The sequence below is a fragment of the Pseudophryne corroboree genome, chromosome 2 (genome assembly GCF_028390025.1).
Source record: "Pseudophryne corroboree isolate aPseCor3 chromosome 2, aPseCor3.hap2, whole genome shotgun sequence".
NCBI lineage: Eukaryota > Metazoa > Chordata > Amphibia > Anura > Myobatrachidae > Pseudophryne > Pseudophryne corroboree.
This window is the reverse complement of record NC_086445.1, coordinates 633808965-633827611: the sequence shown is the minus strand read 5'-3', so window position 1 is coordinate 633827611 and position 18647 is coordinate 633808965. Positions and strand designations below refer to the sequence as shown.

At 45.7% G+C, this 18647-nt stretch overlaps 1 protein-coding gene across 6 annotated transcripts in view; it reads left to right on the top strand.

Annotated features, from left to right (window-relative positions):
* The window catches only part of ANKS1A (ankyrin repeat and sterile alpha motif domain containing 1A), a 599988-nt gene that overhangs the window by 433732 nt on the left and 147609 nt on the right, over nt 1-18647 (top strand). For all 6 annotated transcript variants that reach the window (XM_063954919.1, XM_063954917.1, XM_063954921.1 and 3 more), the window contains one exon: nt 4882-4972. In XM_063954919.1, the coding sequence (XP_063810989.1) occupies nt 4882-4972 (91 nt within the window). The remainder of the gene's footprint in view (nt 1-4881; nt 4973-18647) is intronic.

The following is an 18647-nucleotide window of genomic DNA, read 5'->3' as shown; positions in this document are numbered from 1 at the left end:
CCTTTGTCAGTGTGGGAATCCATAAATTCAAAGGTGAGGTGACGAGCAATCATGATTGCGACCCCTTGTTTTTTAGCAGTGTGGTCGCACGCATGAAAGGAGTCAGGGTATAGCTTACATCATAGGTCAGGATGGGAGTTGTGTAAGAAGTGAGTCTCCTGGAGAAAAAACAGGTCACCCTTGTGGAGTTTGAGAGGCAAAGAGTTTTCCTTTTTTGTGGGGGCTTTTGAGCCCTTTTATATTAAAAGAAAGAACTCGCAGACTCATGGGCAACTACCTGAGAGACTGGTAAAACAGAAAAGATGTTTCTTTTCTCTACACTGAGGTCTCTCTATAGACTTTCCTTTACTTCTTTATCCGGACCTACTCTCCCAAGGGCCCTGCCTCCATCCAGACCTCCCTCGTCTGTCTTTGACGGCGTGGCTCTTGAGACATCCTCCTAAGAGAAAAAGGTTTCTCCAGTGCGGTGTTTCAGACTATGCTTCAGGCTCTGAAACGGCCTCCGCTCGCATTTATCACCGGATTTGGCACTCCTATTTCCAGTGGTGTACTCATTGTAACTATGACCCTAAGGTTCTCCAGATCCCTAAGTTGTTAGCCTTCTTGCAGACAGGTCTGGCCATGGCTCACCGCCTGGCTTCTCTCAAGGTACAGGTCTCAACTTTTTTCGGTTTGGTTCCAGAAGTGACTGGCTCTTTTACCAGATGTACGTACCTTCCTTCAGGGGGTCCTCCATTCATCCCTCCGATAGCGTCTTGGGACCTCTCCTTGGTTCTTCCTACTTACAACACAGTCCTTTTTCAACCTCTGGAACAGGTTGACCTCAAAAGACTCACCGCCAAGATACTTTTTCTGCTGGCTAGTGCCTCAGTCCAAAGAGTCTCTGGCTTGGGAGCTCTCTTGTTGCTCCACATTTCTGATATTCCACCAGGACTGGGCGGTCCTTCGAACTAAGTGTGGATAGTGTCTAAATTTCATATCAACTAATCAATTGGGGTACCGGCCTTCCAGGAACCTGGTCTCTCACCAGAGGAAGCTTCGTTGGATGTGATCCGTGCTCTTAAGATCTACGTCGACCGAACTAGTTCTGTTAGAAAAACGGATTCATTATTCATCCTCTACGGATTCCAAAAATGGGGCTGGCCTGCCAATACACAGACATTGGCACGTTGGCTTCGCATGACCATCTCACAGGTGTACTTCCAGGCTGATATTCCTGTTCCAAATACAGTGACGGACCATTCTATTTGCTCTGTGGGTCCTTCGTGGGCAGCACGACGTGTAGTGTCTGATGAACAATTATGCAGGGCCTGCTACATGGTCTTCTGCCCACACGTTTCTTAGGTACTTTGCCTTTGATAGGTTTGCCTCTCAGGATGCAACTTTTGGCCGCAAAGTCCTCCTTTCAAGTTAGAGGCATTCCCTCCCTATTACAACTGCTTTGGGACATCCCAAGATTAAGGATTAACCCTATGGAGACCATGGACCCCGAAGACTAAGACGAGAAAGAGTTATGAAAAAAATGTACCTTTGTTAACTCTTTTTCAATGGGGTTGCGTTACGGTCACCAGTTCCCTTCTCTTCTGTATGAAAGTGTGTTTGTTTTTTTTTGTTTTTTTGTGTACCTGTGTACCATACTGCTCTCCTTCTCCAGCTCCTGCTTTGGTCTTGTTAACTAAAACTGATGTGCCTGAGCATGGGGGTGGGTTATGAAGGCAGAGGAGCCCACTGTATCCTGGGACCTTCACAAAGCTTTATCGTTAGGTGCAATCCTCCTCCACCACCAGATCATACTCAAGGTTAAGGAATAACTCTGTGGCTCCCATGGACCTTGAAGAAAAACGAAGGTAAGTTTTACCATAACTCTTCCTTATCCTACACATGGCGCGCTCTACATGGGAGTTTGAGAAGCACTGATTTAACTGATTTTATCTGGGATTATTGCATCCCGGATAGTTGAAGACAGACCTCTGTGGCCCATTTTTCAGGTGGAAAATTGGGGTCACTGCCAAGAATTTTTATTTATATAATTGTATTTGATTTCCTTCTATAGCATGCATTTACGGATGTGTGTGTGTGGGTTTTTTTTTAATACATACCAATAAATGCTAAGTTTTAGTTTTAATATTTTGGGTTAGGTGAGTGCTCTAGCAAGGAGTACTTTTTATTTTTCTCTTCATCTTTACTACTTCCAGTGTTTGAATTTTCTTACCCGTATTGGACTTTATTATCTTGACACTCTAAATAAGACCTACCCTCTATGACACATGTATATATCCTGTGCTTTGGTTATCCCCCCTTTTTCACTTCCCTTGGGACAATGTCCAATATATACAGTGCATCTGGAAAGTATTTACAGCACTTTTTCCACATTTTGTTATCATACAGTCTTATTCCAAAATAGAAAAAAGTTCATTTTTTCCCTCATTATTCTACACACACAATTTATTTTAAATAGAAAAAATAAGAAATCACATGTACATAAGTATTCACAGCCTTTGACATAAAGCGCAAAATTGAGCTCGGGTGCATCCTGTTTCCACTTATCATCCTTCAGATGTTCCTATAGCTTAATTGGAGTCCACCTGTGGTAAATTCAGTTAATTGGTCATAATTTGGAAAGGCACACACCTGTCTATATAAGGTCCCACACTTGACAGTGCATGTCTGAGCACAAACCAAGCATGAAGTCAAAGGAATTGTCTGTAGACCTTCGAGACAGGATTGTCTCGATGCACAAAGCTGGGGAAGGGTACAGAAAAATATCTGCTGCTTTGAAGGTGCCAATGAGCACAGTGGCCTCAATCATCCGTAAATGAAAGAAGTTCGGAACCACCAGGACTCTTCCTAGTGCTAGTCTAAACTGAGCGATCGGGAGAGAAGTGTCCTAGTCAGGGAGGTGACCAAGAACCAGATGGTCACTATGTGAGAGCTACAGCAGTCCTCTGTGGAGAGAGGAGAACCATCCAGAAGGACAACCATCTCTGCAGCAATCCACCAATCAGGCCTGTATGGTAGAGTGGCCAGACGGAGCCACTCCTTAGTAAAAAGCACATGGCTGCCTGCCTGGAGTGTGCCAAAGTGCATCTGAAGGACTCTCAGACCATGAGAAACAAAATTCTCTGGTCTGATGAGTCAATGATTGCCAGGCGTCATGTTTGGAGGAAACCAGGCATTGCTCATCACCAGGCCGATACCAACCCTACAGTAAAGCATGGTGGTGGCAGCATCATGCTGTGGGGATGTTTTTCAGGGGCAGGAACTGGGAGACTAGTCAGGATAGAGGGAAAGAGCAATGCAGCAATGTACAGAGACATACTGGATGAGAACCTGCTCCAGAGCGCTCTTGACCTCAGACTGGGGCGACGGTTCGTCTTTCAGCTGGACAACGATGCTAAGCACACAGCCAAGATATCAAAGGAGTGGCTTCAGGACAACTCTGTGAATGTCCTTGAGTGGCCCAGTCAGAGCCTAGTCTTGAATCCGATTGAACGGGATCCGGTCTTTAGGTCGACAAGACTTAGGTTGACAGTGTCTAGGTCGACCACTATTGGTCGACAGGAAGTAGGTTCACATGGTTTCTAGGTCGACAGGGATTTTAGGTCGACATGACAAAAGGTTGTCATGAGTTTTTCTCATTTTTTTTCTTCATTTAAAAAAAAAACTTTTTCATACTGTTCGATCCACGTGGACTATAGTTGAGAACGGCAACCTGCCCGAAGCATGACGAGCGAAGCAAGCCATGCGAGGGGATACGGTGCACTAATTGGGGTTCCCCATTACTCTACGAAGAAAACGACACCCAAAAAATTTAAGAAACTCATGTCGACCTAGTACATGTCGACCTAGAGTCCCTGTCGACGTACTTACTGTCGACCAATAGTGGTCGACCTAGACACTGTCAACCTAGTGTAAGTCTAGTCTATCTACCATACCACACCCTGATGGAACGTCTCTGGAGAGAACTGAAAATGGCTGTGCACCGACGCTTTCCATCCAATCTGATGGAGCTTGAGAGGTGCTGCAAAGAGGAATGTGCGAAACTACCCAAGGATAGGTGTGCCAAGCTTGTGACATCATATTCCAAAAAACTTTAGGCTGTAATTGCTGCAAAAGGTGCATCAACAAAGTATTGAGCAAAGACTGTGAATACTTGTGGTTTTCTTAGTTTTTTTCAATGTTTAATACATTTGCAAAAATCTTAAAATAACTTTTTTCACATTGTCATTATGGGGTAATGTGTGTAGAATTTTGAGTGAAAAAAAATATTTATTCCAGTTAAGACTGTAACATAACAAAATGTGGAAAAAGTGAAGTGTTGTGAATACTTTCTGGATGCACTGTAAAACTGCTCCCATGTCCATAGCATTATTTATTTACCTGGTACAATCAGTTAGAATCTGCTAATAATGGGGCAGATGTATTAAGCCTAGAGAAGTGAAAAAGCAGTAATAAGTGCATGGTGATAATGCACCAGCCAATCAGCTCCAATATGTAAATTAACAGTTAGGAGCTGATTGGCTGGTGCATTATCAATTTGCACTTATCACTGCTTTATCACTTCTACAAGCTTAATACATCTGCCCCTATGTGCCATACTTGTAATTGGTTTCAAGGGCCCACATTGCATTTCCTTTGTAGAACTTCATTAGACTATAAGAAGTCTCTGAATGCAAGACAACCAGAATAGTTGTAATAAATTAGAACACGTTACTTACAGCTCTTGACTGACTTCTGATACATAATACTGCCCAGCTGCAGATAGCTAGGATTTCTGGGTAAGATCTCATTGGTTAATATGCATTAAAAGTTATTGACAGGTTGCCAGTTACAAAATCATATGATGAGAAATCACAACACTAATTTTTTTCTCCCCATAAGGCCCTTGGAAATAGACACATTAGTCACGAGGAGGAGGAGAACCCATATGAGCTGCTACTTACTGCCGAGACCAAAAGACCTGATGATCAAGGTAAAGGAGAATTTGTCTGGTTTTAATGATTTTGTATTTAAGTAAGATGTGGAAAAGTGTGTTTTTCCATGACCTTTAGCAGACACAGTCTATGCAGGTTAGATTGCTTTACTTTTCAGTCAACCATAGAAACCATTATAATTGGTAGTTTCCTTTATAGGTCAGATAAAAATCCCAATGACAGTATGTAATATAGCTCCTCCACTTCCCGTGTCTATTCCTGTCTGTAATTTAGGTAGATCAGGCTAGTGGTTTTTCTTTCCGTAGAGTAGGCGCTTACTTGGGTCCCGGCGTAGCGCCATCTGGGATTAGGTAAAGGACCAGGCTGCGAATCTGGGAACATCCAGTCACACAATTACATTTTAATACCAGTTATCAGTGAGCAGCAGATACGGATGAAACTCAGCAACTCATTTTTATTCTTTTTACAATGATTTGTCAATTAGGGCATTTATACCTTAATTTTCCTCTTATTGTCCCTACTCTACGATAGGTTGGTGAAGCAGCAGTAATGATATCAGTACTGCTTCTGTTTTGGTCATGCCATCCGTGGTTTGTTATGACTTGGCTAATCCATCTAGGACAGTCCTGTCATTCGATACCTCTGACAGATCTGCTGCACCAGGGACTAATTTTACATCCCAATTCAGTTACCTCATCTGAGGGCATGGCAATTGAGCAGTTAATGCTTTTGTGCAAAGGAGTCTTACAACATTGTTGCTGTGGTACTTAGGGGTCTATTCATGAAGCAGTGAAATAGTGGAGAAGTGAGCCTGTGGAGAAGTTGCCCATGGCAACCAATTAGCTGCTTCATACAATTGCATAGTATGCAAATTATAAATGTTACTTCACAATGCTGATTGGTTCCCAAGGGCAACTTCTCCACTGGCTCACTTCTCCACACTTTTTCACTGCTTCATAAATAGATCCCTTAAAGACATAAGGATCTTTCTGCAGCGGGGTACACTGGGGTTCCACAGGGATAACATCGGGGTGTAGAGTTGGATCTTGATCCGAGGCACCAACAGGCTAAAAGCTTTGACTGTTCCCAAGATGCACAGCGCTGACTCCTCTATAACCACGCCTCCATGCACAGGAGCTCAGTTTGTAAGTTGGTGCCTGCAGTGCAGGCTAACAGGGAGGGCTGCGCTGGGCAGCCCTGAAAAGAGCTTTCAAGTGAAGAAAGAAGACTTCAGAGCCGCAGCATAGGCACTTAAAAGTGCTATGTCTCATTCTGACACATCATGCTGCGGCTCCCTCACCTCCCAGCGGCGCTATAAACTCCTGCGCCCTGGTTGCCGGGTAACTACAGCGGAGGCTCCGGTTCTCTCATAAGGGCACACACGCGTGGCCGCTGAGACCCGCTGCAAACCGCGATCTGGTGCAGTCCTTGGGAGGTGGACTGCGCATGCTGGAGTAGACACTGTGGCCGTGCAGGGACCCCATTTGACCACCAGGGCATGGGCACAGGTTGGATTTTTGCATAAGTCCGTTTATTTAAAGCCTGCAGTACTGGTGGTAAAGTCCAGCAAGGGAATCTGGTTCTGACCTGTAGCCCCTCCCCCAGACCCAGGGCGCCATTTACTGCTAATGTTCCCGCCCTGGAGCTGCATCTCTCTTTCTCCCTCACTCCCTGTCAGCATTTGGGCGCCATTACACACACAGCTGCGCTGATCTGTGACTGCTGGGCAATGCTACCTCTGTAAAGCCGCCTGTATCAGCAGCGCTGTGCATTTACAGTACAATTAAGTATTCTACATGTCTTTAGACAGTGTTCGTTAAGATCAAGTGCACTTTGTCAGGGTTATTTAGTACAAGTACCCTGTGATATACATCCAGTGTTTACTGTGCATTGCTATATCTATCTGTATACCTAATTAGCTTTACTTGTGTAGTGATGTTACTACAGTATTGCTAGTCAGTGCAGTTTTATTTTTATCTGTGATAATTTCTGCATTGTATATGTGGCTGTGTATTTGTGCCAATAGCTGCTGTGTGATTTCCATTCCGTGTATCTCACATCTACTACTATCCCTGTATTCTGTACCCTGAAGGGGGCTATGTGCGTCAGGGTTTTCATATAATAAAGTGATTTTCACAGGATATACTTTTTTGGTCTTTTCTCTGTGTTTTACAGTCACCATTTACCTCTTAAATCCTCCATGTGTGCTCTGCCTGTAGTCACACTATCTGGGGGGATTTTTGTTAAGTATTCGGTCTGCTTTTATTGTACTATTCCACTCTACGGTAACGTTTTCATATAATGTCAGCTCGTCAGGGCGAGGGTGAGGTGGCAGACCATGCGTTTGGCAATGTTCATTCCCCGGATGTGTCTGAGGAAAATATTGCCGCTGAGGGTTCAGGTGCTGGGGGCTGTGTACCCCTTTGTCAGTTTCCTGTGTGGGGGGTAACTACTGACCCACCGTGGGCTACATTCTCTAATTTACTGACTACGCTGGTAACTAGACATGCACCCCCTATGGGACCTCCTGTGCCATTACAGCCACATATTGTTTCTGCTGTTAATCCACCATGGGCAGATGCTCTGTCCTCTCAGTTACAGCAATTAAATCAGTCTTTGGCTAAGCAAAATCCTAACCCTCACCCGCCTAAGACCAAAGTGTCCTCTAAGCGGGCCCTTATATCCTCACAGTCCACTCATGTTACAGATACTTCATCGGATGAAGGCTCTTTTGCTGGGTCTATTGATATAGGTTTCTATTCTGCTTCCGCAGCGCCCAGACCACCTTGTTCAGGGCCTTTGTGTCTACAAGGATTTGGCCCGGCTGGCTTTGACGGCGTGGCTCTTGAAGCTTCCGTACTGAGGGCCAAAGGGTTTTCTGAGGCTGTCATTCAAACTATGTTGAAGGCCCGTAAACCAGCTTCTGCTCGGATTTATCATAGGGTCTGGAATTCTTACTTCGCCTGGTGTGCGACTAACAATTATGATGCATACAAGTTCAGTACTGCTAAAATTTTGGCTTTCCTGCTTCAGGGAATGGACTTAGGCATTAGTCTGGCCTCCCTCAAGGTTCATATTTCTGCCTTGTCAATATGGTTTCAGAGAAAAATTGCAACTCTGCCTGATGTTCATACACTCACTCAAGGTGTTTTGCGGATTCAACCTCCCTATGTTCCGCCTGTGGCTCCTTGGGATTTGTCGGTTGTTCTGGATGCCTTACAAGAGTCTCCTTTTGAATCTCTTGAGTCTGTGGACCTTAAGTGGCTTACTCTTAAGGTCTTGTTCTTGCTGGCTATTGCATCTGCTGTACGGGTTTCAGACTTGGGTCGGTCACCCTTTCTGATTTTTCACCGTGACCGTGCAGTTATTAGAACTCACCCAGGTTATCTGCCTAAGGTGGTGTCATCTTTCCACCTTAATCAAGAGATTGTGGTTCTGGCCTTTACCTCTCCAGGTTTATGCTCCAAAGAGCAGTCTTTGGATGTGGTACGGGCTCTCCGTATTTATGTGAAGAGGACAGCTTCTCTTAGGAGATCTGATTCCCTCTTTGTCCTTTTTGGTTTTCACATACGTGGCTGGCCTGCTAACAAGCAGACCTTGGCCAGATGGATTAGAATGGTGATTGCACATACTTATATGGCCTTCCAGCTCCTGCTACCATCAAAGCCCATTCTACTTGGTCTGTTGGAACTTCTTTGGCGGCCTGCCGTGGTGCGACCCTTGAACAATTGTGCAAGGCAGCTACGTGGTCCTCAGTGAACACGTTCATAAGGTTCTATGCCTTTGATACTTTCACCTCCCAGGATGCCTCTTTTGGACGCCGGGTTCTTGTGCCCGCTACAGTGCGTCCCCTCCCATGAGGAACTGCTTTAGGACATCCCTGATGTTATCCCTGTGGAACCCCAGTGTACCCCGCAGCAGAAAAGGAGATTTATGGTAAGAACTTACCTTTGTTAAATCTCTTTCTGCGAGGTACACTGGGTTCCACAGGGCTCCCACCCTTACGCACTTAGCTTCTTTGGGTTTGTTTGGCAATAGCTGCTGATACCTTCTCCTGTCGTAAGAATGTGGTGTATGTGGCTACTAACGGTTGTCATCTCTTTTACCTGCTACTGCATTGGACTGGTAACAAAACTGAGCTCCTGTTCACGGAGGCGGGGTTATAGAGGAGATGGCGCTGTGCATCTTGGGAACAATCAAAGCTTTTAACCTGTTGGTGCCTCGGCTCAAGATCCAACTTTACACCCCGATGTTATCCCTTTGGAACCAAGTGTACCTCGCAGAAAGAGATTTAAAAAAGGTAAGTTCTTACCATAAATCTCCTTATTTACTAACTACCATGTTACAGACTATTGCCCTTATTTATCAATGAGAGATAAAAATTTACTGTGAGAGATAAATTGCACCAGCCAATCAGCTCCTAACTGCCATATTTTAAAAATGACCGTTAGGAGCTGGGTGGCTGGTACTTTGGGGCAGATGTATTAAGCCTGGAGAAGTGATAAATGCAAGGTAAATTGACAGGAGCTGATTGGCTGGTGTGTTGTCACCTTCCACTTATCACTGCTTTATCACTTCTCCAGACTTAATCATCTGCTCCTTTATCTCTGTCCACTTTATCTCCATCCAAGGCTTAGTAAATAGACTCCATAAAACCAAATTCTACCCATATTTTTTTTCACTATAAATTTTGATAGCAATCCTTCATACTTTCCAGAGGTTTTTCTTTTCCCTACTAAAGAGTGAATGCATTTGTTATGATGCCATGGGGCGGGATGTAATGGAGTACAAGTTCACCCGACGTGCGGGATGCCGGCAGGACTTGGGCCTTTTTTTTAAAGTGGCCCTCATTTACAAGGTAAAACTTTTTTGTGTATCACTGACCCTTTAAAAAAATGTCAGAGTTGGGCCGGCATCCCGCACACTGGGCAAACTCAGACTCCATTCCCGCCCATGGTGTTTATATTGAAATTACATTAATGGTAAATATTTGTCCCCAGGATTGGGCTCTGCTTTGTACTTTTGCCACCAGTTCTGTACAGTAGCTTTCACAGCTTTGTATACTAATTACCAGCTCTGTCTATTTATATAGTAATTATTACTATGTATACTGCAGTGGATTTCTGTTTTATGCACTAACCACCAGATATGGGTGGGTTTTGTATAATAACTACCAATAATATAAATGTGTGACAGTTATACATTTTTTTTTTTATCTTGAGTTTCCATGTAGTTTTATAGATGGTATAAAGCCTGTCATTTAATTTGAGATAAATATCTGCTGGGTGACCATGTCAGAATTTTGCTGTATGTTGATTGTGTATTGTGTACAGTATTTTTTCATAAACTATGCAATTATAAGACTACATGTACTTTTTCTATATCTGTAGCGTTTACGGAGACTTAGGGCCATATTCAAGTAGGAGGGTGAACCCGGTTACATGCAATTTAAAGAGTCCAGGTGCAAAATTTTCATTTCTCTTGCATCCATAAGGGATATTGAGGAGAACTAGTACGATGGGGTATAGACTGGGTCCAAAGGAGCCAGTGCACTTTAAATTTCTTCAACTGGGTAGCAAAAGGAGGATAGCCGCTTGTGTACACTGTCCTGTGTCTACTTAGGACTGTATTTGATAGTGTTTACTGTGTATTACAGAGCTGACAGCCTCACTGGGGCTGGCAAGCTCAGGGTGTGCTGGTGTCCTCTCTCATCTGTGTCTCCTCTCACATACAGTAGGGCAGGCTTGCATTATTACTGTATGTGTGTATGTTGTTGTGTTTACTGTGAAATATGGGTAAGCACAAACTGTGCAGGATCTGTCGCACCAGATTCTCTCCATTATCTAATGACTCTGCCTCCTGTGAGAAATGTAGTCAATCGTCCCAACTTAGTGAAGCGGTTGGGGGAGAGGGTACAGAGACCCACTGGTTAGGCTCTTTTAAAACCATGATGTCTGATATGTCATCTCAACTCACTGCAAATGTGCAGAAAACTCAGCTACTGCAACAAGCTGTGGCAGATTTAGCTGCTAGGGCTGATGCACAGCACCCCTCTCTCATCCAGGTCCCCAGAAGCGTGGTTTACCTGCACTGCTGTCTGATACAGATGATAATATACCAGATGATGGGGATGACCCGGATCCAGTTAGTGGGTATCCTGATTCTTCCCAGGGTATTGAACCCCTCATTTTGGCTAGAAGGGAGGTGTTAAAGCTCCCCCTAGAGGATGCTGCATCACAGCAGTCGTTTTTCTTTGTGCAAAATAAACCCAATGTCACTTTCCCTGATTCTCCAGAGTTAAGGTGTGTACACACGGTGAGATTTTTTCTTGAGATTTTGACTATATAGTCAAAATCGCAAGAAAAGTTAGTGCAAATCGCAAGGTGAAAGTCACCTTGCGATCCCGATGCGCGGCCCCGCCAGGTCGGCATCGCAAGAAAAGATAGACTGTGCAGGCAAGTCAATCCTTGCTAGATCGTTGTACTATCTAGTTCATCTCACATGTCAATGACATCTCACATAAGCCAAAATCTCACATAAGCCAAAATCGTAAGCACACATAGTCCATATCTCAAGAAAAGTTAGTCAAAATCTGTCCTTTCTGGGCTCCGGGGAGTTCAAGGGAAATCGCAAGTAAAAATCGAACATAGCAAGGATCTCACCGTGTGTACACACCCTTAGATGACTTATTCAAACAGGCCTGGAAAAATCCAGACAAAAAAAAGTTTTTGTGCATTTTTCCTTTTTCCTCCTGAAGGTAGAAAATTTTGGGAGGAACCCTCTGGGGTGTATGTCTGTCTCTCGCCTGTCTAAGAATGCGGTACTACCTAACCCGGTCTCCTTTTCCGTTGGAAGATAGAGACTACCTTAAAGTCTATATACACTGCGGCCGACCTTTTACAAAGACCGGTTATTGCAGGTTGTTGGATGACCCATGCTATTCTTGGGCCACTTAGAATCAGGGGGGTTTCTCGGGGGATATGCCCTTAGTTATTATGGTCACCCTATTAAAGTACATTCAGGATACTACACGGGTACTCTGTTATTCCCTCAAGGAGATGGGGATTATTAATGATAGGACGTTGGCCATGGCAGTGTCGGCACACAGAGCCTTGTGGTTGTGTCAGTGGATTGCGGACTCAGAATCCAAACGTACTGTGGAATCTCTCACCTTTTCTGGGGAATGGCTTTTTGGGGGTGAGTTGGATACCTGGATTTCCAAGGCTACGGCTGGAAAATCCACGTTTCTCCCCTCTGGGGCCCCGCCGGCAAGACGCTCTTATCCGGGGCCGTCTGTCCAGTCCTTTTGATCTCACAGATTTTGCTCGAAGGCCAGAGTTGCCTCCAATGCGGTCAGAGGCACCAGAGGTAAGTCCAGAAAACCTGCAAGCAGTTCTCAGGAACAGTCCACCGGTTCTGCTTCCACTAAGGCCTCCGCATGACGGTGCCCACCCACCCTGAGGGGATCTCAAGGTGGGAGCTTGACTGCGTCACTTCAGCCGTATCTGGGAGAATTCCTGCGAAGATGCCTGGGTCAGAGAGCTCGTTTCTCAAGGCTACAAGTTGGTGTTCGACAGTACTTCCCCACTCCCACTTCCTTCCCCCCAACAATATTTCAAATCAAGCTTACCAGCTTTGGAGGATATGCAAGTTCTGTTGCAACTGGCTATCTAAAAGTTGGTCCAGTCCCACGTCATTGTTCCATTACCACAGGCTTTTACTCAACCCTATTCGTGGTACCGAAACCGGACAGTTCGGTAAGGCGCATTTTGAATCTGAAGTCTTGGAATCCGTATTTGAGGGTGTTCAAGTTTAAAGTGGAATCCCTGCGAGCAGTTATTGCGGGTCTGGAAGACCGGGAATTTATGGTCTCCTTTGATATCAAGGACGCCTAACTCCATATTGATTTTGCCGCCTCATCAGACGTACCTACGATTTGCCCAACTGGACGATCACTTCCAGTTCCAGGCCCTACCCTTAGGTCTGTCTACAGCCCCGAGGGTATTCATGTAGCTGATGGCGGAGATGATGTTACAGCTCTGGGTCCAGGGGTTCAATGTGGTCCCCAACCTGGACGATCTTCTGATAAAGGCAAGATCCAGAGAACTTTTGTTGCTCCATATCGACCTCACCATCCATCTTCTATCGGACTACGATTAGATCCTCAACTTATAGAAGTCCCATCTGGAGCCCACTCAGTGGCTCCTGTTCCTGGGGATGTTGCTGGACACTGTGGTCCAGAAGGTGTTTCTACCAGTGGAAAAAGCTAAAACACTTCATGAAATGGTCCACATGGTACTCCGACCTTCTCGAGTCAATCCATCTTTGCATAAGATTGTTGGGAAAGATGGTCGCCTCCTATGAGGCGATCCAATATGGGAGGTTCCATGCCAGAACGTTTCAGTTGGATCTACTGAGCAAGTGGTCCGGATCACATCTGCAGATGCACCGGATGATTCGGATGTCACCTCTGGCCAGGATTTCTCTCCTGTGGTGGCTACAGTCCTCTAATCTCCTGGAGGGCAGGAGTTTTGGCATTCAGGATTGGACCCTCCTCATGACGGATGCGAGTCTGAGAGGATGGGGAGCGGTCACCCAAGGGGCGCAGTTCCAGGGCAGGTGGTCAGCCCACGAAACTCTCCTTCCAATTAACATTCTGGAACTTCGGGTGATCTACAGTGCTCTACTTCAAGCCTCACCTCTGTTCAAGGATCACGCAATCCAGGTGCAGTCGGACAACACCACGGCAGTGGCGTACATCAGTCGACAAGGAGGGACAAAAAGCAGAGCCTGCATGCGAGAGGTGTCAAAGATACTCCACTGGGTGGAAAGAAATGCAAGAGCCATGTCAGCAGTCTTCATTCTGGGTGTAGATAACTGGGAAGCGGACTTTCTGAGTCGTCACGATCTCCACCCGGGGGAGTGGGGAATCCACCATCTGGTGTTCCAGCAGGTCATCGACCGGTGGGGTTGCCCACAAATAGACACGATGGCTTCTCGTCTCAACAAGACACTTCCCTGGTATTGCTCGCGGACCAGGGACCCTCAGGCAAGGGCAGTGGACGTGCTGTCGACGCCTTGGTCGTACCAGCTGGCTTATCTATTTTCTCCGATTCTATTGTTCCCACGAGTGCTAAAGTGAATCAGGAATCAAGGTGTCCAGGCACTTCTGATTGCCCCGGATTGGCCTCGGAGGGCGTGGTAAATGGATCTTCTGGACATGTCCGTCCAAGACCCCTGGCCTCTGCCACTAAGAAGAGATCTTCTTCAACAAGGACCGTTCGTCTACCCGGACTTATGGCATCTTCGCTTGACGGCATGGAGGTTGAGCGGAACATTCTAGCTCTCAAAGGCCTTTCCAAGAAGGTTTTTGCAACCATGGTTCAGGCCAGGAAACCTGTGACGTCAAAACATTAGCATCCTATCTGAAGGCGATGTGTCCCTTGGTGCGAGGAACGCAAGTATCTGCCTGCTGAATTTCTCTTGGGACGTTTCCTACATTTCCTGCAGGCTGGTGTGTATAAGGTCTTACGTCTGGGTTCTATTAAGGTCCAGATTTTAGACTTCTTTTCTTCCAGTAGAAATTGGCAGCATTGCCAGAAGTTCAGACCTTCTTGCAAGGGGTACTCCACATACAACCACCTTTTGTGTCGCCTACGGCACCCTGGGATTTGGTTGTGGTGTTGAACTTTCTACAGTCCTCCTGGTTTGAACCTCTGATGACAGTAGAAGACAAGTACCTCAAGTGGAAGATGGTGATGATAGAAAAAGTGTTGTCCTGCTTCAAAGCAGTCTATTTTTCGTTGGGTTAGGCTTACTGTCCAACAGGCCTATGTGTCGGCAGCCTTACCTGTTCCTAAGTCTCTAAAGGCCCCTTCTACAAGATCTTTGGGCTCTTCCTGGGCGGCTGCCCATGGAGTCTTGGACCTGCAACTATGCCCAGCTGCTACCTGGTCGGGGAAGAACACTTTTGTGAAATTCTACCCTGGCCAAAGAGGATACCCAGTTTGGGCAGGTGGTGCTGCAGCAGTCTCCGCCCGTTCTGGAAGCTTTGGGACATCCCCATCGTACTAGTTCCACAACAGCAACCAACAACAGCAGCAGCTGAACAGGTAACTATAGAACAAGAACCTGCAGAAAAGTCAACGCACTGAAGCGGGCGCCCAATATCCCTTATGGACTACGAGAAAAGGATTTACCGGTAGGTATTAAAATCCTATTTATTCAATCAGCTGCTTATCTTTTTGCATTACTGCTCCATAGGAATTAACACCGCTTTTATGTATGCAGTCCCTGAGCAGGTGAAAATGTGGGGAAAGTCCCTGTTTCATAGTAACAATGTTGGGACTTGCTTCATAGCCCATGGGAACAGATTTAGTAATGAGGGGGAGGCGTGGCCAGACATGTCAGTATAAAATTGGGGGAAAAAATAGGTGAAGGGGGGGTGTGTGCCAGTTTTGGAACCAGTGGGTGGCTGGCACGGTGGGCAGCAGTGGGGTGGGGGAGGTGTGTGAAAGGACTGGCCGCCCCTGCAGCTGCCTATCTCCCCAGCGTGTGCAGTCTGGGAGTGAAGCAGATGTAGCAGTGGACTGTCCTCTCTCTCTACCAGACGTGTGGCTGCAGCAACGGGTCAGGGGGAGGGCAGCAGTACCCGGGACCCTCCAATGGGCCCAGGTAAAGAGTACCTGTTGCCCCCCACCCCCCACTACCCTCTCGGCACCATTGCATGGTATACCCCCTAATCATTAGGCAATTAGAAGTTTCCGTTTAGCATAATTTGTCCAATAAAGACATTACATTTTTGGGACTAATATTCTGCAGAATAATTAGTTAAAATATATGGGACAGGTATATAAAAGATCTGTATTTATGGGAATGGTGTTTTAAGCTTGCAGGTGGGAGTTGCAGATGTATTTCAAAAAAATTCTGAAAGTGGCTTAAAATGACACAGAAATCAACTGTGCAGTTTAATGCACCCCAAATTTATCTAGAGCATTTCATTTGCTATACAAAAACCACTTGCTGTTTATCATTAATTTACTACTATTAAAAAATGCTAAAAATAGGATTTTGGTACTTACCAGATAAATCTTTTTATTTGAATCCACAGGGGGCACTGGAGTACTCTTGGGGATATGGACGGGGCGTAGCCGGTATAGGCACATTTAAATATTTCAATTAGTAACTGTCCACCCCCTCCATACTCCCATAGAGACTTCAGTATTTTACTGAGCCGCACAGGAGCGATAGGATGAACAATAGAGAATTACATATAACATTATAACCTAACGAACAACCCTAAAGTTTACACATAACGTAACTGACAACTAAACATTTTGCACAATAATAGATATCACCGTAACATCTTAACAATCGGTGAGAATGTGTTACTATAAGATCCCCTGAACTTACCACAAGACAGGTAAACTGCTCTGGGTGGGCATCCAGTGGCCCCCTGTGGATTCAAAGAAAAGGATTTATCTGGTAAGTACCAAAATCCTATTTTTTTTTTCATCCGCTAGGGGTCACTGGAGTACTCTTGGGACGTACCAAAGTTTCCCTGTTGGGCGGGAGAGCTGTTTGGCACCTGTAACACTAGACGGCCAAAGCTAGATGCTTATGCCGTAAACGTATCAAACTTAAAAAAGCGCACAAACGTGTGCACTAATGACCATGCCCTGATGACCATGTAGCAGCTCGTCAAAGTTGCGTCGCACAACCTGCTGCTGCCCATGACGTTCCCACAGAACGTGCGGAATGCACCCTGGACAAGGTCTGCTTGGAAGCTGGCCAAGCCATCTTAATTGCATGTTAGAGAACAAACAATGTATCTGTTTTACGTACTGTAGACGTTCGGGCTACATAAACGTGTATAGCACATCCAAAGTAGCTGAAGTTCCTGAACCTTCTGATAACATAAGAACTACGATTGATTGATTAATTAATGTGAAAAAAATTATACTATCTTTGGTAGGAAAGCGGGCTTCGTCTGAAGTTCCGCTCTATCATCATGAAACCCTCGATACGGTGGCTTGCATGACAAATCACCCAATTCTGAAACACGCCTTGCTGAAGCTAAGGCTAGCAGAAAACTGTTTTCCAAGTGAGAAACTTAACATCCATTTGTTGTAAGTGTTCAAAATATGAAGACTGTAAAAAATCTAAAACCAGATTCAAGTCCCATGGCTCTGTAAGTGGTATAAATGGAGGTTGTATTCTGAGGGCACCTTGTAGAAAAGTGTATACTGTTGGCAAAAGGGCCAAACGCCTTTGAAAGTAAATTGACAAGGCAGAGACCTGCACCTTTAGTGTAGATAAACGCAGTCCTCCATCTAACCCAGTCTGTAAAAAAATTAGCAAAAGACCGGATAATCTGAAAGATAATGTCAGAAATTTCCGAGCTTCATACCACCCTTCATAGACGCGCCAAATTCTGTGATAATGAGCTGCCGTAACTAGCTTTCTAGCACTTAACATGGTTGGTATAACTGATTCTGGAATGTCCCACAGATTCTGGAATACCCTCTCGTCTTAAGAGGGCGGTTTCAACCGCCACCCGTCACCGGGGTAAAGAAACGGACCCTGTTGTAACAGGAGCGGCTAAGAATCCTCTGCGAGTAAACCGCGGAGATCCGAGAGCCACGCTCTCCGAGGCCAATGAGGCGCCACTAGTATGACTGTTGTGGACTCTCTTTTGATCCACTTTAGCAACCGAGGAAGCAGCGGAAATATTGGAAACAGATATACAAGGCTGTACGGCCAGCCGATCATGAGAGCATCCACTGCCTTTGTATCTCTTGTCATGGACACATACTGGAATTTTGCTGATTTTGGCGAAATGCCATTAGATCCACCTGTGGGTAACCCCCACCGCTGGACCAACATCTGGAACACTTCTGGTGAAAATCCTGACGGCTGAGAGAATCAGCCTCCCAGTTGTGCACTCCCGAAATGAACACTACTGACAATATCACCTGGTGATGCTCAGCCCAACTGAGGATTCGAGCAACTTCCCCCATTGCCATGCGACTTCTAGTCCCCCCCCCCTCGCCCCAGTGGCCTGAGAAATGCATTTGTCCAAATCAGGATCAAATAACCTGTAGCCAGCGTAAGGCAACACTACTATTTCTCGGTTGGAGTCTGCCTTTGCCAGACAAGAACGCAGCCCAAGCACACGTCGTACCGCAATTAGTGAAAATCCTGACTGCTGAGAGAATCGGCCTCCCAGTTGTCCACTCCCGAAATTAACACTACCGACACTATCATCTGGTGATGCTCAACCCAACTGAGGATTCGAGCAACTTCCCGCATTGCCATGCGACTTCGAGTTCCTCTTTGTTTGATGTATGTGACCGCCGTCGCGTTGTCTGACTGACCTTGGACAGTCTGAGACCGGTGCCTGTGCACTGCTTGTTGCAGCGCATTGTAAATTGCCCTGAGTTCCAGGACATTTTTTGACAGTAATCTTACTTGGTCTGACCAGAGACTCTGAAGCTGACAATTTTGGATCACTGCTCCCCAACCTCTGAGACTCTCGTCCGTCGTTAGAATTATCCAATTCCAGAGGTCGAACCTTGTGTGACATTGTGTACTTGGAGCCACCAGAGTAGTGATACTCTGGCCCTTGGAGACAATCGCACTACCTTATGAACTTGCCCTTGGAAACAATCGCACTACCTGATGACTTTGTAGATGCGAGCCTGACCTGCGAGA